This window comes from Coloeus monedula (assembly GCF_965178545.1).
Source record: "Coloeus monedula genome assembly, chromosome: 40".
NCBI lineage: Eukaryota > Metazoa > Chordata > Aves > Passeriformes > Corvidae > Coloeus > Coloeus monedula.
The window spans coordinates 1232533-1252168 of record NC_138820.1 but is presented as its reverse complement, the minus strand read 5'-3'; the positions used below and the strand labels follow the sequence as shown (position 1 = coordinate 1252168).

Genomic DNA, 19636 nt, shown 5'->3' with positions numbered 1-19636 from the left:
CGCCGCCTGGTTTGGGGGGAAAAAAGGGGTTTTGGGGTGAAAAAAGGGGGTTTGGGGTGGAAAAAGGGGGTTTTGAGAGGAAAAAGGGATTTTGGGGTGAAAAAAGGGGGTTTGGGGTGAGCCACGTCGTCCAGGGCCACCCAGAGGGCCACCTGCTCACGGCGGGCCAGCGCCGCCTGGTTTGGGGGGAAAAAGGGGAAAATGGAGGTTTTGGGGTGAAAAAAGGGGGTTTGGGTGAAAAAAGGGGGTTTTGGGGTGATAAATGGGGGTTTTGGGGTGATAAATGGGAGTTTGGGGTGAAAAAGGGAGGTTTGGGGTGAAAAAGGGAGGTTTGGGGTGGAAAAAGGGAGTTTGGGGTGGAAAAAGGGGGTTTTGGGGTGGAAAAAGGGGGGTTTTGGGGTGATAAATGGGGTTTTGGGGTGAAAAAGGGAGGTTTTGGGGTGAAAAAAGGGGGTTTTGGGGTGAAAAAAGGGGGTTTTGGGGTGAAAAAAGGGGGTTTTGGGGTGAAAAAAGGGGGTTTGGGGTGGAAAAAGGGGGTTTGGGGTGAGCCACGTCGTCCAGGGCCACCCAGAGGGCCACCTGCTCACGGCGGGCCAGCGCCGCCTGGTTTGGGGGGAAAAAGGGAAAATGGAGGGTTTGGGGTGAAAAAAGGGGGTTTGGGTGAAAAAAGGGGGTTTTGGGGTGGAAAAAGGGGGTTTGGGGTGAGCCACGTTGTCCAGGGCCACCCAGAGGGCCACCTGCTCACGGCGGGCCAGCGCCGCCTGGTTTGGGGGAAAAAAAGGGGTTTTGGGGTGAAAAATGGAGGTTTGGGGTGAAAAAGGGAGGTTTTGGGGTGGAGAAAAGGGGGTTTGGGGTGAAAAAAGGGGGTTTGGGGTGGAAAAAGGGGGTTTGGGGTGGAAAAAGGGGGTTTGGGGTGGAAAAAGGGGGTTTGGGGTGGAAAAAGGGGGTTTGGGGTGAGCCACGTCGTCCAGGGCCACCCAGAGGGCCACCTGCTCACGGCGGGCCAGCGCCGCCTGGTTTGGGGGGAAAAAGGGAAAAATGGAGGTTTTGGGGTGAAAAAAGGGGGTTTGGGGTGAAAAAAGGGGGTTTGGGGTGGAAAAAGGGGGTTTGGGGTGGAAAAAGGGGGTTTGGGGTGAGCCACGTCGTCCAGGGCCACCCAGAGGGCCACCTGCTCACGGCGGGCCAGCGCCGCCTGGTTTGGGGGGAAAAAAGGGGTTTTGGGGTGAAAAATGGAGGTTTGGGGTGAAAAAGGGAGGTTTTGGGGTGGAGAAAAGGGGGTTTGGGGTGATAAATGGGGTTTTGGGGTGAAAAAAGGGGGTTTTGGGGTGAAAAAAGGGGGTTTTGGGGTGAAAAAGGGGAGTTTGGGGTGAAAAAGGGGAGTTTGGGGTGATAAATGGGAGTTTGGGGTGAGCCACGTTGTCCAGGGCCACCCAGAGGGCCACCTGCTCACGGCGGGCCAGCACCGCCTGGTTTGGGGGGAAAAAGGGGGTTTTGGGGTGAAAAAAGGGCGTTTGGGGTGAAAAAGGGAGGTTTTGGGGTGATAAATGGGGTTTTGGGGTGAAAAAGGGAGGTTTTGGGGTGAAAAAGGGAGGTTTTGGGGTGAAAAAGGGGGTTTGGGGTGGAAAAAGGGGGTTTGGGGTGGAAAAAGGGGGTTAGGGTGAAAAAAGGGAGGTTTTGGGGGGAAAAAAGGGGGTTTGGGGTGGAAAAAGGGGGTTTTGGGGTGAGCCACGTCGTCCAGGGCCACCCAGAGGGCCACCTGCTCACGGCGGGCCAGCGCCGCCTGGTTTGGGGGGAAAAAGGGAGAGTTTGGGTGAAAAATGGGGGTTTGGGGTGAAAAAAGGAGGTTTTTGGGGTGAAAAAAGGGGGTTTGGGGTGAAAAAAGGGGGTTTGGGGTGAAAAAAGGGGGTTTTGGGGTGAGCCACATCGTCCAGGGCCACCCACAGGGGCCACCTGCTCACGGCGGGCCAGCGCCGCCTGGTTTGGGGGGAAAAAGGGGAAAATGGAGGTTTGGGGTGAAAAAAGGGGGTTTGGGGTGAAAAAGGGAGGTTTTGGGGTGGAAAAAGGGGGTTTGGGGTGGAAAAAGGGGGTTTGGGGGAAAAAAGGGGGTTTTGGGGGGAAAAAAGGGGGTTTTGGGGGGAAAAAAGGGGGTTTGGGGTGGAAAAAGGGGGTTTGGGGTGGAAAAAGGGGGTTTGGGGTGGAAAAAGGGGGGTTTTGGGGTGGAAAAAGGGGGGTTTTGGTGTGGAGAAAAGGGATTTTGGGTGGAAAAAGGGATTTTGGGGTGAAAAAAGGGGGTTTGGGGTGAGCCACGTCGTCCAGGGCCACCCAGAGGGCCACCTGCTCACGGCGGGCCAGCGCCGCCTGGTTTGGGGGGAAAAAGGGGAAAAATGGAGGGTTTGTGGTGAAAAAAGGGGGTTTGGGGTGAAAAAAGGGGGTTTGGGGTGAAAAAAGGGGGTTTGGGGTGAAAAAAGGGGGTTTTGAGGGAAAAAAAGGGGGGGAAAGGGGAAAAATGGAGGTTTTGGAGTGAAAAAGGGAGGTTTGGGGGTGAAAAAGGGAGGTTTGGGGGTGAAAAAGGGGGTTTGGGGGGAAAAAACGAAAGGTTTGGGGGGAAAAGGAAGGTTTTAGGGTGAAAAAAGGGAGGGTTTCAGGTGAAAAAAGGGAGGTTCTGAGAGGAAAAAAGGGATTTTGAGGGTGAAAAATGGGTTTTGAGGGAAAAAAGGGGGGCTTGGGGTGAAAAAAGAGGGGGTTGAGGTAAAAAAAAGTGGTTTTGAAATGAAAAAGGGAGATTTTGAGTGGATAAAAAGGGGCTTAGGAGTGAAGAAAATAGGTTTGTGGTGAAAAAAGGGGGGGTTGGGGTGAAAAAAGGGGGTTTGGGTGAAAAAAGGGGGGTTTGGGTGAAAAAAGGGGGGTTTTGAGGGGGAAAAAGAAGGTATTGGGGGGGGAAAAAGGATTTTAGAGAGGAAAAAGGGATTTTGGGGTGAAAAAGGGAGGGTTTGGGTGGAAAAAAAGGGATTTGGGGTGAAAAAAAGGGAGTTTGGGGTTGAAAAAGGGGGGGTTTGGGTGAAAAAAAGGGATTTTGGGATGAAAAAGGGAGCTTTGAGGGAAAAAGGGGGTTTTGGGGTGAAAAAGGGAGCGTTTGGGGTGAAAAAAAGGAAAAATTGAGGGTTTTGGGGTGAAAAGGGGGTCTGGGGGTGAAAAAGGGGGTTTTGGGGTGAAAAAGGGGAAAAATTGAGGGTTTTGGGGTGACAAAGGGGGTTTTGGGGGGAAAAAGGGAGGTTTTGGGGTGAAAAAATGGGTTTTGAGGGAAAAAAGGGAGGTTTTGAGGGGAAAAGGGGGTTTTGGGGTGAAAAAAGGGGGTTTGGGGTGAAAAAAAAAGGGGTTGGGGTGAAACAAGGGGGTTTTGGGATGAAAAGGAGGTTTTGGGGGAAAAAAGGGAAGTTTTGAGGGAAAAAGGGGTTTTGGGGGGGTAAAGGGAGGGTTTGGGGCGAAAAAGGGAGGTTTTGGGGGATTAAATGGAGGTTTTGAAGGAAAAAGGAAGGTTTTAGGGTGAAAAAAGGAAGTTTTGGTGTGAAAAAATGAGGTTTTGGAGTGAAAAAGGGAGGTTTTGGGGTGAAAAAGGGAGGTTTTGGAGGAGTGACAGGGGGTTTGGGGAAATTTGGGAGGGATTGGGGGAGGTTGGGGGGGGATTGAGGGGAGTGGGAGAGAGTTTGAAGTGGTTTGGGGAGAATCTGAGGGAGTTTTGGAGAGATTTGAGGGGTGCAGGAGGGGAATTTGAGGACATTTGGAGAAGCTTAGGAGAAATTTGAGAGGAATTTAGGTTTTAAGGTGGAACCTGAGGGAGTTTCGGGGGAGTTTGAGGGGGTTTTGGGGTGAATTTGGGGGTGCCGGCCCTCACCAGCTGCTCCCGGTACGGGAATTCCTTGTGTCCGTCGGGACCATCGCGATAAAACTCCTCAAAGAAACGCTTCGCCTTCTCTGAGGGGAAACCACAGACCGAGAAAGAGGAATCAGAAACGGGAGGAAAGTGCCAACAACGGAGGGAATGTCCCGATAATCGGGAGAGTTCCCCAATTACGGCATCCGATATGGGGGGGGGGTTTCCGATAACGGGTCAATAACGCAGTCCCGGCGGCCCCTCCCCTCCCCAAACCTTTCTCGCTGTCGTAGTCGCGCGGGGCCATGTCGGGGCCGCTCCTGTCGCGATTCCTTGTCGCGATTTCCCCTCACGGTCGCGATTTCCCCTCACGGTCGCTCCCCCCCTTTTCCCGCCACCGCCGCCGCCTCACAGCGAGTGGCGCGAAAAAACCGGCGGCCACGTGACAGCCGGGCGGCCAATCAGAACGCAGGCACCGCCCTTCCCCTGACGACAGCGAGGACCAATCACAACAGCGGACACCCGGTAGTAGGGGAGCAACCAACCAATAGAAAGAAGCGGCGGGGCCCACGTGAGGCGAGGCCACGCCCACGGAGGGCGGGGCCGCGCGCGCGGCGGCGGCGGGAAGCGGCCCGGAGGTTCGCGGGGTCCGGAGGGGGCTTGGCCACGCCCCCTCTTAAAGGGGCCGCGCCGCTTTTTCGGAGATTTGGGGGGGGATTTGGGGTTTTTTTGGGGGGTCCTGAAGGGATTTTGGGGGGCGGCGAGGGGTCGGGGGTCAGGAGGGGGGCGGAATTCGGGGTCTGGGGGTGGAGGGACTCAGGTTGGAGCGGAGCTCCGTTTTTGGGGCCTCAGATCTGAGGGGAGGGGGGCTCCGTTTTTGGGGGGATTTTGAGGGATTTTGGGGGGTCCCAGAGACCCCGGGGGCGGGGTTAAGTTTCAGAAGGGGTTTTTGGGGATATTTTGGGGGGTTTCGGGGGTCTCTGACCCCCCCTTATCCTCCTCCCCTCCCCCCCCCCAGATGATTTCCCAGCTCTTCATCCTCAGCTCCAAGGGGGACCCCCTGATCCACAGGGATTGTATCCCCCAAAAAAGCCCCAAATCAGCCCAAAATCCACCCCGAGACCCCAAAATCCGTCTCGGGATCCCCAGATTTCCTTGACCCCCCCCCCAAAATCCCTCAGGAACACCCTCAGGACCCCCCAAAGCCCCCCAAGAATCCCCAAATCCCCCCCAAATCCTAAAATCTCCCCCCAAACCTCCCCAAATCCCACCCAAAATCCCCAAATCTCCCCTCAAAATCCCCAAATCCCCCCCAAATTTCCCCAAAACCGCTCAGGACCCCCCAAAATCCCCTCAGGACCCCCCAAATCCCCCCCAAAATCCCCAAATCCCCCCCAAAATCCCCAAATCCCCCCCCAAACCCCTCAAATCTCCCCTCAAAATCCCCAAATCCCCCCCAAATTTCCCCAAAATCCCCTCAGGACCCCCCAAATTTCCTTGACCCCCCCAAAGTCCGGGGGGACCCCCCCAGGACCCCCCAAGTCCCCCCCAAATTCCCCAAATCCCCTCCCAAACTCCTCAAATCTCCCCCCAAAATCCCCAAATCTCCCCCAAATCCCCCCCAAATTTCCCCAAAACCCCCCCAGGACCCCCCAAAATCCCCTCAGGACCCCCAAATTTCCTTGACCCCCCCCAAAGTCCGCGGGGACCCCCCCAGGACCCCCCAAAATCCCCAAATCCCCCCTCAAAATCCTCAAATCCCCCCCCAAACCCCCAAATCTCCCCTCAAAATCCCCAAATCCCCCCAAATTTCCCCCAAACCCCCCCAGGACCCCCCAAAATCCCCTCAGGGACCCCCCAAATTTCCTTGACCCCCCCCAAAGTCCGCGGGGACCCCCCCAGGACCCCCCAAAATCCCCAAATCCCCCCCCAAAACCCCCAAATCCCCCCCAAAACCCCCAAATCTCCCCTCAAAATCCCCAAATCCCCCCCAAATTTCCCCAAAACCCCCCCAGGACCCCCCAAAATCCCCTCAGGGACCCCCCAAATTTCCTTGACCCCCCCCAAAATCCCCTCAGGGACCCCCCAAATCCCCCCCCAAAATCCCCAAATCCCCCCCAAAATCCCCAAATCTCCCCCCAAAATCCCAAAATCTCCCCCCAAACCTCCCCAAATCCCCCCCCAAATTTCCCCAAAATCCCCTCAGGGACCCCCCAAATTTCCTTGACCCCCCCCAAAATCCCCTCAGGGACCCCCCAAATCCCCCCCCAAAATCCCCAAATCCCCCCCAAAATCCCCAAATCTCCCCCCAAAATCCCAAAATCTCCCCCCAAACCTCCCCAAATCCCCCCCCAAATTTCCCCAAAATCCCCTCAGGACCCCCCAAATTTCCTTGACCCCCCCCAAAGTCCGGGGGGACCCCCCCAGGACCCCCCAAGTCCCCCCCAAATTCCCCAAATCCCCTCCCAAACTCCTCAAATCTCCCCCCAAAATCCCCAAATCTCCCCCAAATCCCCCCCAAATTTCCCCAAAACCCCCCCAGGACCCCCCAAAATCCCCTCAGGATCCCCCAAATTTCCTTGACTCCCCCCAAAATCCCCCCAGGACCCCCCAAATCCCCCCCCAACTCCTAAAATCCCCCCCCAAAATCCCCAAATCTCCCCCCAAACCTCCCCCAAATTTCCCCCAAACCCCCCCAGGACCCCCCAAAATCCCCTCAGGACCCCCCAAATTTCCTTGACCCCCCCCAAAGTCCGCGGGGACCCCCCCAGGACCCCCCAAAATCCCCAAATCCCCCCCCCAAAATCCTCAAATCCCCCCCCAAACCCTCAAATCTCCCCCCAAAATCCCCAAATCCCCCCAAATTTCCCCAAAACCCCCCCAGGACCCCCCAAAATCCCTCAGGACCCCCCAAATCCCCCCCCAAAATCCCCAAATCCCCCCCCAAAACCCCCAAATCCCCCCCAAAACCCCCAAATCTCCCCTCAAAATCCCCAAATCCCCCCAAATTTCCCCCAAACCCCCCCAGGACCCCCCAAAATCCCCTCAGGGACCCCCCAAATTTCCTTGACCACCCCCAAAATCCCTCAGGACCCCCCAAATCCCCCCCCCCCAAAATCCCCAAATCCCCCCCAAAATCCCCAAATCTCCCCCCAAAATCCCAAAATCTCCCCCCAAACCTCCCCAAATCCCCCCCCAAATTTCCCCAAAATCCCCTCAGGACCCCCCAAATTTCCTTGACCCCCCCCAAAGTCCGGGGGGACCCCCTCCAGGACCCCCCAAGTCCCCCCCAAATTCCCCAAATCCCCTCCCAAACTCCTCAAATCTCCCCCCAAAATCCCCAAATCTCCCCCAAATCCCCCCCAAATTTCCCCAAAACCCCCCCAGGACCCCCCAAAATCCCCTCAGGATCCCCCAAATTTCCTTGACCCCCCCCAAAATCCCCTCAGGGACCCCCCAAATCCCCCCCCAAAATCCCCAAATCCCCCCCCAAAATCCCCAAATCCCCCCCAAATTTCCCCAAAACCCCCCCAGGACCCCCCAAAATCCCTCAGGACCCCCCAAATCCCCCCCCAAAATCCCCAAATCCCCCCCAAAATCCCCCCCCAAAATCCCCAAATCCCCCCCCAAAACCCCCAAATCCCCCCCAAAACCCCCAAATCTCCCCCCAAACTTCCCCAAATCCCCCCCAAATTTCCCCAAAACCCCCCCAGGACCCCCCAAAATCCCCTCAGGGACCCCCCAAATTTCCTTGACCCCCCCAAACCCCCCCAGGACCCCCCAAATCCCCCCCCAACTCCTAAAATCCCCCCCCAAAACCCCCAAATCCCCCCCCAAAACCCCCAAATCTCCCCTCAAAATCCCCAAATCCCCCCAAAATTCCCCAAAACCCTCCCAGGACCCCCCAAAATCCCCTCAGGACCCCCCAAATCCCCCCCAAAATCCCCAAATCTCCCCCCAAACCTCCCCAAACCCCCCCCCAAATTTCCCCAAAATCCCCTCAGGACCCCCCAAATTTCCTTGACCCCCCCAAAGTCCGGGGGGACCCCCCCCAGGACCCCCCAAGTCCCCCCCAAATTCCCCAAATCCCCTCCCAAACTCCTCAAATCTCCCCCCAAAATCCCCAAATCTCCCCCAAATCCCCCCCAAATTTCCCCCAAACCCCCCCAGGACCCCCCAAAATCCCCTCAGGACCCCCCAAATTTCCTTGACCCCCCCCAAAGTCCGCGGGGACCCCCCCAGGACCCCCCAAGTCCCCCCCAAATTCCCCAAATCCCCAAAAATCCCCAAATCCGCCCCCCCAAAACCCTCAAATCTCCCCCCAAAATCCCCAAATCCCCCCCAAATTTCCCCAAAATCCCCTCAGGACCCCCCAAATTTCCTTGACTCCCCCCAAAATCCCTCAGGACTCCCCAAATCCCCCCCCAAAATCCCCAAATCCCCCCCCAAAATCCTCAAATCTCCCCCAAATCCCCCCCAAATTTCCCCAAAATCCCCCCAGGACCCCCCAAAATCCCTCAGGACCCCCCAAATCCCCCCCAAAATCCCCAAATCCCCCCCCAAAATCCCCAAATCTCCCCCCAAACCTCCCCAAATCCCCCCCAAATTCCCCCAAAACCCCCCCAGGACCCCCCAAAATCCCCTCAGGGACCCCCCAAATTTCCTTGACTCCCCCAAAATCCCTCGGGACCCCCCAAATCCCCCCCAAAATCCCCAAATCCCCCCCCAAACTGTCAAATCTCCCCCCAAAATCCCCAAATCTCCCCCAAATCCCCCCCAAATTTCCCCCAAACCCCCCCAGGAGCCCCCAAAATCCCCTCAGGGACCCCCCAAATTTCCTTGACTCCCCCAAAATCCCTCGGGACCCCCCAAATCCCCCCCAAAATCCCCAAATTTCCCCCAAACCTCCCTAAATCCCCCCCCAAATCTCCCCCAAATCCCCCCAAATTTCCCCCAAACCCCCCCAGGACCCCCCAAAATCCCCTCAGGGACCCCCCAAATTTCCTTGACCCCCCCCAAAATCCCCTCAGGGACTCCCCAAATCCCCCCCCAAAATCCCCAAATCCCCCCCCAAAACCCCCAAATCCCCCCCAAAACCCCCAAATCTCCCCTCAAAATCCCCAAATCCCCCCAAATTTCCCCAAAACCCCCCCAGGACCCCCCAAAATCCCCTCAGGGACCCCCCAAATTTCCTTGACTCCCCCCAAAATCCCTCAGGACCCCCCAAATCCCCCCCCAAAATCCTCAAATCTCCCCCAAATCCCGCCCAAATTTCCCCAAAATCCCCCCAGGAGCCCCCAAAATCCCCTCAGGACCCCCCAAATCCCCCCCAAAATCCCCAAATCCCCCCCCAAAATCCCCAAATCTCCCCTCAAAATCCCCAAATCCCCCCAAATTTCCCCAAAACCCCCCAGGACCCCCCAAAATCCCCTCAGGGACCCCCCCAAATTTCCTTGACCACCCCCAAAATCCCTCAGGACCCCCAAATCCCCCCCCAAAATCCCCAAATCCCCCCCCCAAATCCCCAAATTTCCCCCAAACCTCCCTAAATCCCCCCCCAAATCTCCCCCAAATCCCCCCAAATTTCCCCCAAACCCCCCCAGGACCCCCCAAAATCCCCTCAGGGACCCCCCAAATCCCCCCCCAAAATCCCCAAATCCCCCCCAAAATCCCCAAATCCGCCCCCCCAAAACCCTCAAATCTCCCCCCAAAATCCCCAAATCCCCCCCAAATTTCCCCCAACCCCCCCCAGGACCCCCCAAAATCCCCTCAGGACCCCCCAAATTTCCTTGACTCCCCCCAAAATCCCTCAGGACCCCCCAAGTCCCCCCCAAAATCCCCAAATCCCCCCCCAAACCCTCAAATCTCCCCCCAAAATCCCCAAATCTCCCCCAAATCCCCCCCAAATTTCCCCAAAACCCTCCCAGGACCCCCCAAAATCCCCTCAGGACCCCCCAAATTTCCTTGACCCCCCCCAAACCCCCCCAGGACCCCCCAAATCCCCCCCCAACTCCTAAAATCCCCCCCCAAAACCCCCAAATCCCCCCCCAAAACCCCCAAATCTCCCCTCAAAATCCCCAAATCCCCCCAAAATTCCCCAAAACCCTCCCAGGACCCCCCAAAATCCCCTCAGGGACCCCCGCAAATTTCCTTGACCCCCCCCAAAATCCCCTCAGGGACCCCCCAAATCCCCCCCAAAATCCCCAAATCCCCCCCCAAAACCCCCAAATCTCCCCCCAAACCTCCCCAAATCTACCCCCAAATTTCCCCCAAACCCCCCCAGGACCCCCCAAAATCCCCTCAGGACCCCCCAAATTTCCTTGACCCCCCCCAAAGTCCGCGGGGACCCCCCCAGGACCCCCCAAAATCCCCAAATCCCCCCCCAAAACCCCCAAATCCCCCCCAAAACCCCCAAATCTCCCCTCAAAATCCCCAAATCCCCCCCAAATTTCCCCAAAACCCCCCCAGGACCCCCCAAAATCCCCTCAGGGACCCCCCAAATTTCCTTGACCACCCCCAAAATCCCCTCAGGGACCCCCCAAATCCCCCCCCAAAATCCCCAAATCCCCCCCCAAACCCTCAAATCTCCCCCCAAAATCCCCAAATCCCCCCCAAATTTCCCCAAAACCCCCCCAGGACCCCCCAAAATCCCCTCAGGGACCCCCCAAATTTCCTTGACCACCCCCAAAATCCCTCAGGACCCCCCAAATCCCCCCCCCAAAATCCCCAAATCCCCCCCCAAAATCCCCAAATTTCCCCCAAACCTCCCTAAATCCCCCCCCAAATCTCCCCCAAATCCCCCCAAATTTCCCCCAAACCCCCCCAGGACCCCCCAAAATCCCCTCAGGGACCCCCCAGATTTCCTTGACCCCCCCCAAAATCCCCTCAGGGACCCCCCAAATCCCCCCCCAAAATCCCCAAATCCCCCCCCAAAACCCCCAAATCTCCCCCCAAACCTCCCCCAAATCTACCCCCAAATTTCCCCCAAACCCCCCCAGGACCCCCCAAAATCCCCTCAGGACCCCCCAAATTTCCTTGACCCCCCCCAAAGTCCGCGGGGACCCCCCCAGGACCCCCCAAAATCCCCAAATCCCCCCCCAAAATCCCCAAATCCCCCCCCAAAATCCCCAAATTTCCCCCAAACCTCCCTAAATCCCCCCCCAAATCTCCCCCAAATCCTCCCAAATTTCCCCCAAACCCCCCCAGGACCCCCCAAAATCCCCTCAGGGACCCCCCAAATCCCCCCCCAAAACCCCCAAATCCCCCCCAAAACCCCCAAATCTCCCCTCAAAATCCCCAAATCCCCCCAAAATTCCCCAAAACCCCCCCAGGACCCCCCAAAATCCCCTCAGGACCCCCCAAATTTCCTTGACCCCCCCCCAAAGTCCGCGGGGACCCCCCCAGGACCCCCCGGGACGTCACCGACCTCTTCTACCGCGGGGTGACCTCGGTGCGGGGCGAGCAGACCCCCGTGTTCATGGCGAGTTCGGGGCTTTTTGGGGCATTTTGGGGGGTTTTGGGGGGATTTTGGGGTTTTTGGGGGTCCTGGGGATTTGGGGGGGTCCTGGGGGGTTTTTTTTGGGGGAGGTTCTGAGGGGGTTTGGGGGGGATTTGAAGATTTGGAGGGGAGGATTTGGGGATTTTTGGGGAGGATTTGGGGATTTTTGGGAGGATTTGGGGGGTTCTGAGGGGTCCCTGAGGGATTTTGAGGGGGGATTTGGGGATTTTTGGGGGAGATTTGGGGATTTTGGGGGGGGAGTTTGGGGATTTTGGGGAGGATTTGGGGATTTTTGGGGAGGATTTGGGGATTTTTGGGGGGATTTGGGGGGGATTTGGGGATTTTTGGGGGGGGATTTGGGGATTTTTGGGAGGATTTGGGGGGTCCTAAGGGGGTCCCTGAGGGATTTGGGGTGGGGATTTGGGGATTTTGGGGAGGATTTGGGGATTTTGGGGGAGGATTTGGGGATTTTTGGGGGGATTTGGGGATTTTGGGGGGGGATTTGGGGATTTTTGGGAGGATTTGGGGGGTTCTGCGGCGTCCCTGAGGGATTTTGGGGGGGATTTGGGGGAGATTTGGGGATTTTTTGGGGGGATTTGGGGATTTTTGGGAGGATTTGGGGGGTTCTGAGGGGTCCCTGAGGGATTTGGGGTGGGGATTTGGGGATTTTGGGGAGGATTTGGGGATTATTTGGGGATTTTTGGGGGGATTTGGGGATTTTTGGGGGTGGATTTGGGGATTTTGGGAGGATTTGGGGATTTTGGGAGGATTTGGGGGGTCCTAAGGGGGTCCCTGAGGGATTTGGGGGGGGGATTTGGGGATTTGGGGGGGGGGTTGGGGGATTTTTGGGGAGGATTTGGGGATTTTTGGGGGGATTTGTGGATTTGGGGGGAGATTTGGGGATTTTTTGGGGGAGATTTGGGGATTTTGGGGGGGGATTTGGGGATTTTTGGGAGGATTTGGGGGGTTCTGAGGGGTCCCTGAGGGATTTGGGGTGGGGATTTGGGGATTTTGGGGAGGATTTGGGGATTTTTGGGGGATTTGGGGGGGATTTGGGGATTTTTGGGGGGGGATTTGGGGATTTTGGGGGGGGATTTGGGGATTTTTGGGAGGATTTGGGGGGTCCCTGAGGGATTTTGGGGAGAAATTGGGGACTTTGTGGGATTTGGGGTGCATTTTGTGGGATTTCTGTGGAGTTTTCGGGGATTTGGGGTGGATTTTGTGGGATTTCGATGGGATTCTGGGGAATTCTATGGGATTTCTGGGGGATTTTGGGATTTCTGTGGGATTCTGGGGGATTTTGGGATTTCTGTGGGATTTTGTGGGATTCTGGGGAATTTCTATGAAATTTTTTGGGATTTCGATGGGATTCTGGGGGATTTGGGGGGAATTTTGTGGGATTTCGATGGGATTTTGTGGGATTTCGATGGGATTTCGATGGGATTCTGGGGGATTCTATGGGATTTCTATGGGATTTTGGGGGATTTCTACAGGATTCTATGGGATTTCTATGGGATTCTATGAAATTTCTATGGGATTTCGATGGGATTCTGAGAAATTCTATGGGATTCTATGGGATTTCCATGGGATTTCTATGGGATTCTATGAAATTTCTGTGGGATTTCTATGGAAATTCTATGGGATTTCTATGGGATTCTAGGGGATTTCCATGGGATTTTTGTGGGATTTCTATGGGATTCTATGGGATTTCGATGGGATTCTATGGGATTCTGGGGGATTTCTATGGGATTTCTATGGGATTTTGGGGGATTTCGATGGGATTTCTATGGGATTTTAGGGGATTTCTACAGGATTCTATGGGATTTCGATGGGATTCTGAGAAATTCTATGGGATTTCCATGGGATTTCTATGGGATTCTATGAAATTTCTGTGGGATTTCTATGGGAATTCTATGGGATTTCTGTGGGATTCTGGGGGATTTCCATGGGATTTTGACGGGATTTCTATGGGATTTTGGGGGGTTCTGTAGAATTCTATGGGATTTCTATGGGATTCTATGGGATTTCTATGGGATTCTATGGGATTCTGGGGGATTTCCATGGGATTTCTATGGGATTTTGTGGGATTTCTACGGGATTCTATGGGATTTCTATGGGATTTCTGTGGGATTCTATGAAATTTCTATGGGATTTCAATGGGAATTCTATGGGATTTCGATGGGATTCTATGGGATTTCTATGGGATTTCCATGGGATTTCTATGGGATTTCTGTGGGATTCTATGAAATTTCTATGGGATTCTATGGGATTTCTATGGGATTTTGTGGGATTTCTACAGGATTCTATGGGATTTCTATGGGATTCTATGGGATTTCTATGGGATTTCTATGGGATTCCATGGGATTTCGATGGGATTCTGGGGGATTTCCATGGGATTTCGACGGGATTCTGGGGCATTTCGATGAAATTCTTGGGGATTTGGGGTTTTCCGGGGCACTTTCAGGGGGTTTTTGGGGGTCCCGAGGAGTTCTGGGGACCCCCTGACCCCCCCCGGGCCCCCGCAGACCCTCGGGGGGCTCCACTTCGCCCACGTCCGCCACGGGGGGCTCTTCTTCGGGGCCAGCACCGAGGGCGACGCCTCCCCCTTCACCCTCGTGGAGTTCCTGAACAGGCGAGGCCGGCGGTTTTGGGGCATTTTTAGGGATTTCGGGGAGTTTGGGGGATTTTTGGGGATTTTTGGGGATTTTTTGGGATTTTTTGGGGGTTTTTGCAGGGGATTTTTGGGATTTTTTGAGGATTTTTTGAGGATTTTTTGAGGATTTTTTGCGTGGATTTTTTGGGGATTTTTGTTGATTTTTGAGGATTTTTGGGTGGATTTTTTTGGGATTTTTTGGGGGATTTTTTGGGATTTTTTTCGGGATTTTTTCTGATTTTTTGAGGATTTTTTGGGGATTTTTGGGGATTTTTGGGGATTTTTTGAGGATTTTTTGGGGGATTTTTGGAGGATTTTTTTGGGGACTTTTGGGTATTTTTTGAGGATTTTTTCTGATTTTTTGAGGATTTTTTTGGGTGGATTTTTTTGGGTGGATTTTTTGGGGATTTTTGGGGATTTTTTGAGGATTTTTTGGGTGGATTTTTTTGGGATTTTTGAGGATTTTTTGGGTGGATTTTTTTGGGATTTTTTTGGGACTTTTGGGGATTTTTTTTGGATTTTTTGCGTGGATTTCTTTGGGATTTTTGAGGATTTTTTGGGTGGATTTTTTTGGGACTTTTTGGGGATTTTTTGGGATTTTTTTCGGGATTTTTTCTGATTTTTTGAGGATTTTTTGGGGATTTTTGAGGATTTTTGAGGATTTTTTGGGTGGATTTTTTTGGGATTTTTTTGGGGACTTTTGGGGATTTTTTGAGGATTTTTTGAGGATTTTTTTGGGGGGATTTTTTGGGGATTTTTTTTGATTTTTGAGGATTTTTTGGGTGGATTTTTTTGGGATTTTTTGGGGACTTTTGGGGATTTTTTGAGGATTTTTTCTGATTTTTTGAGGATTTTTTCTGATTTTTTGAGGATTTTTTGAGGATTTTTTGGGGATTTTTGAGGATTTTTGAGGATTTTTTGGGTGGATTTTTTTGGGACTTTTTGGGGATTTTTGGGGATTTTTTTCGGGATTTTTTCTGATTTTTTGAGGATTTTTTGGGGATTTTTGAGGATTTTTGAGGATTTTTTGGGTGGATTTTTTTGGGATTTTTTTGGGGACTTTTGGGGATTTTTTGAGGATTTTTTCTGATTTTTTGAGGATTTTTGGGTGGATTTTTTGGGGATTTTTGGGGATTTTTTGAGGATTTTTTTGGGGATTTTTTGAGGATTTTTTTGGGGACTTTTGGGGATTTTTTGAGGATTTTTTCTGATTTTTTGAGGATTTTTTTGGGTGGATTTTTTTGGGTGGATTTTTTGGGGATTTTTGGGGATTTTTTGAGGATTTTTTGGGTGGATTTTTTTGGGATTTTTGAGGATTTTTTGGGTGGATTTTTTTGGGATTTTTTTGGGACTTTTGGGGATTTTTTTAGGATTTTTTGCATGGATTTTTTTGGGATTTTTGAGGATTTTTTGGGTGGATTTTTTTGGGACTTTTTGGGGATTTTTTGGGATTTTTTTCGGGATTTTTTCTGATTTTTTGAGGATTTTTTGGGGATTTTTGAGGATTTTTGAGGATTTTTTAGGTGGATTTTTTTGGGATTTTTTTGGGGACTTTTGGGGATTTTTTGAGGATTTTTTGAGGATTTTTTGGGGGGATTTTTTGGGGATTTTTTTTGATTTTTGAGGATTTTTTGGGTGGATTTTTTTGGGATTTTTTGGGGACTTTTGGGGATTTTTTGAGGATTTTTTCTGATTTTTTGAGGATTTTTTCTGATTTTTTGAGGATTTTTTGAGGATTTTTTGGGGATTTTTGAGGATTTTTGAGGATTTTTTGGGTGGATTTTTTTGGGACTTTTTGGGGATTTTTTGGGATTTTTTTCGGGATTTTTTCTGATTTTTTGAGGATTTTTTGGGGATTTTTGAGGATTTTTGAGGATTTTTTGGGTGGATTTTTTTGGGATTTTTTTGGGGACTTTTGGGGATTTTTTGAGGATTTTTTGAGGATTTTTTTGGGGGGATTTTTTGGGGATTTTTTTTGATTTTTGAGGATTTTTTGGGTGGATTTTTTTGGGATTTTTTGGGGACTTTTGGGGATTTTTTGAGGATTTTTTCTGATTTTTTGAGGATTTTTTCTGATTTTTTGAGGATTTTTTGAGGATTTTTTGGGGATTTTTGAGGATTTTTGAGGATTTTTTGGGTGGATTTTTTTGGGACTTTTTGGGGATTTTTTGGGATTTTTTTCGGGATTTTTTCTGATTTTTTGAGGATTTTTTGGGGATTTTTGGGGATTTTTTTGAGGATTTTTTGGGGATTGCTTGGGGATTTTTGGGGATTTTTTGGGGATTTTTGGGGATTTTTTGAGGATTTTTTTGAGGATTTTTTGGGGGATTTTTTTGGAATTTTTTGAGATATTTTGAGGATTTTTTGGGAATTATTTGGGATTTTTTGGGACTTTGGGATTTTTTTGAGGATTATTTGGATTTTTGGGGGATTTTTTGAGATTTTTTGGAGGATCTTTTGGGGATTTTTTTGGATTTTTGTGAGGATTTTTGGGGAATTTTTGAGGATTTTGGAGGGATTTTTTGGGGACTTTTTGGCATTTTTTGGGGGTTTTTGGGGGGTATTTTTTTTAAATTTTATTGGGACTTTTTGGGATTTTTGGGGGGTTTTTGAGGATTTTTTGGGTGGATTTTTTTGGAATATTTTGGGAATTTTTGGGATTTTTGGAGATTTTTTTGGGGTTTTTTTGGGGTTTTTGTAAGGGATTTTTGGGATTTTTTTGAGGATTTTTTGGGTGGATTTTTTTGGGATTTTTTGAGGGATTTTTGGGGATTTTTTGAGGATTTTTTGGGGAGTTTTGGGGATTTTTGGGAGATTTTTTCGGGGTTTTTTGGGATTTCTTGGGGGATTTTTTTGGGAATTTTTGGGGTTTTTTGGGGGGGATTTTGGGGGACTTTTTTGGAGACTTTTTGGGGATTTTTTGGGGGGATCTTTTGGGCATTTTGGGAGGTTTTTTGATGGTTTTGGTTTGGCTTTTTTCGGGGATTTTTGGGAATTTTCAGGGATGATTTTGGGAATTTTGGGAATTTTTCGGGAGGATTTTGGGCATTTTTTGGGAGGATTCTGGGGGATTTTGGGGAGGGCTTTTCAGGAGGATTTTTGGGAATTTTTGGGGGAGGATTTGGGAAATTTTTAGGGAGGATTTTGGGGGATTTGGGGAGGATTTTTTGGGAGGATTTTTGGGGACGATTTGGGGAAGTTTTAGGGAAGATTTTGGGGAATTTTTGGGGGGATTTTGGGAATCTTTTGGGGGATTTTGGGGAGGATTTTGGGGAATTTTTAGGGAGGATTTTGGGGGATTTGGGGAGGATTTTTTGGGGGGATTTTGGGAGTTTTTGGGGAGGATTTGGGGATTTTGGGGGGAGGATTTTGGGGAGGATTTTTGGGGAGGATTTGGGGATTTTTGGGGGAGGATTTTGGGGATTCTTTGGGAGGATTTTGGGGAGGGTTTTGGGAATTTTGGGGGGGACTTTGGGGAGGATTTTGGGAATTTTGGGGGAGGATTTTGGGGATTTTGGGAGTTTTTGGGGAGGGTTTTGGGGAGGATTTTGGGAATTTTTGGGGAGGATTTTGGGAAAGTTTTAGGAAGGATTTTGGGAATTTTTGGGGAGGATTTTGGGAATTTTTGGGGAGGATTTTGGGGAATTTTTAGGGAGGATTTTGGGGAGGAATTGGGGAATTTTGGGGGAGGATTTTGGGGGATTTGGGGAGGATTTTTTGGGGGGATTTGGGGAATTTTGGGGCAGGATTTTGGGAATTCTTTGGGAGAATTTTGGGGAAATTTTGGGGAGGTTTTTTGGAATTTTTGGGGAGGATTTTGGGAATTTTTGGGGAGGTTTTTTGGAATTTTTGGGGAGGTTTTTGGGGGATTTTTGGGGAGGATTTGGGGAGGATTTTTGGGGGGATTTGGGGGAGGGTTTTAGGGAGGATTTTGGGGGATTTTGGGGGAGGATTTTGGGGGATTTGGGGAATTTTTGGGGAGGATTTGGGGAATTTTGGGGGAGGATTTTGGGAATTTTTGGGGAGAATTTGGGGGAATTTTTGGGGAGGATTTTGGGGAATTTTGGGGGAGGCTTTTGGGGATTTTTTGGGAGGATTTTGGGAGGATTTTGGGGCCGTCTGGGACGGATTTTGGGGGTTCCGGGGCCAGGCTGGTGACGCTGCTCCGGGATTTCTGTGGCCCCCTGAGCGAGAAAAGCCTCGGGATGAACCTGGGACTGGTGGGGGAGCTCCTGGAGGAACTGGTGGTAACTGGGAGCCACTGGGAGGGACTGGGAGGGGACTGGGAGGGGACTGGGAGGGGACTGGGGGGGACTGGGAGGGACTGGGAGGGACTGGGAGGGACTGGGAGGGGACTGGGAGCCACTGGGAGGGAGTGGGAGGGGACTGGGAGGGACTGGGAGGGGACTGGGAGGGACTGGGAGGGAGTGGGAGGGGACTGGGAGGGACTGGGAGGGGATTGGGAGCCACTGGGAGGGAGTGGGAGGGGACTGGGAGGGACTGGGAGGGAGTGGGAGGGGACTGGGGGGGACTGGGAGGGACTGGGAGGGGACTGGGAGGGACTGGGAGGGAGTGGGAGGGAGTGGGAGGGACTGGGAGGGAGTGGGAGGGGACTGGGGGGGACTGGGAAGCACTGGGAGCCACTGGGAGGGGATTGGGAGGGACTGGGAGGGAGTGGGAGGGGACTGGGAGGGACTGGGAAGCACTGGGAGCCACTGGGAGGGAGTGGGAGGGGACTGGGAGAGGATTTGAGGAGCACTGGGAAGGACTGGGACAAACTGGGATGGACTGGGACTTGCTGGGAGGGATTGGGAGGGGACTTGGGGGCACTGGGAGGCGACTGGGATGGACTGGGATGAACTGGGAGGGGGTTTGGGGGAATTGGGAGCAACTGGGAGGGAACTGGGATGGACTGGGAGGGAACTGGGATGGACTGGGAGAGAACTGGGAGGGAACTGGGATGGACTGGGAGGGAACTGGGATGAACTGGGATGAACTGGGAAGGACTGGGAGGGAACTGGGATGGACTGGGGTGTACTGGGAAGGACTGGGAGGGACTGGGATGAACTGGGAGGGGTCTGGGAGGAACTGGGATGTACTGGGAAGGACTGGGAGGGACTGGGATGTACTGGGAAGGACTGGGAGGGACTGGGATGAACTGGGAAGGACTGGGATGGACTGGGATGTACTGGGAAGGACTGGGAGGGACTGGGATGTACTGGGAAGGACTGGGAGGGACTGGGATGAACTGGGAGGGGTCTGGGAGGAACTGGGATGAACTGGGAGGGAACTGGGACGAACTGGGACGAACTGGGACAAACTGGGAATCCCTTTTGGGGCCAATCCTGGGGGTCCCGGGGCCTTTTTGAGGCTCTTGGACCCTCCCTGGGCCCAAACCTCCCGGAATTCCCAGAAAATTCCCGATTTTTCCCTCCCTCCCTCCCAAAATTCCCAGGATTTCGGCCACATCCAAACCACGACTCCCGAAATCCTCCGGAGCCTCGTCCAGTCCGAGCCCGAGAGCCCCAAACCCTTCAACCTCCTGGACCTGGGCTCCGTGGGGCTGGTGGGGATCCCTCCCCTCTTTTCCTGCCATTCCCCATCCCGGAATTCC

General features: G+C 52.5%; 2 protein-coding genes across 2 annotated transcripts in view; one reads left to right on the top strand and one right to left on the bottom strand.

Annotated features, from left to right (window-relative positions):
* Nucleotides 1-4284, bottom strand: part of MCM7 (minichromosome maintenance complex component 7) — a 49540-nt gene extending 45256 nt beyond the window's left edge. The window contains exons 1-2 of the mRNA XM_082300582.1: nt 4148-4284; nt 3893-3972 (exon numbers count right to left, since the gene is read on the bottom strand). Coding sequence (XP_082156708.1) covers nt 3893-3972; nt 4148-4178 — 111 coding nt within the window. The 5' untranslated portion in view covers nt 4179-4284. The remainder of the gene's footprint in view (nt 1-3892; nt 3973-4147) is intronic.
* Nucleotides 4285-4468: 184 nt separating this feature from the next.
* Nucleotides 4469-19636, top strand: part of AP4M1 (adaptor related protein complex 4 subunit mu 1) — a 35233-nt gene continuing 20065 nt past the window's right edge. The window contains exons 1-6 of the mRNA XM_082300485.1: nt 4469-4509; nt 4890-4947; nt 11257-11351; nt 13895-14001; nt 18173-18269; nt 19478-19588. Coding sequence (XP_082156611.1) covers nt 4890-4947; nt 11257-11351; nt 13895-14001; nt 18173-18269; nt 19478-19588 — 468 coding nt within the window. The 5' untranslated portion in view covers nt 4469-4509. The remainder of the gene's footprint in view (nt 4510-4889; nt 4948-11256; nt 11352-13894; nt 14002-18172; nt 18270-19477; nt 19589-19636) is intronic.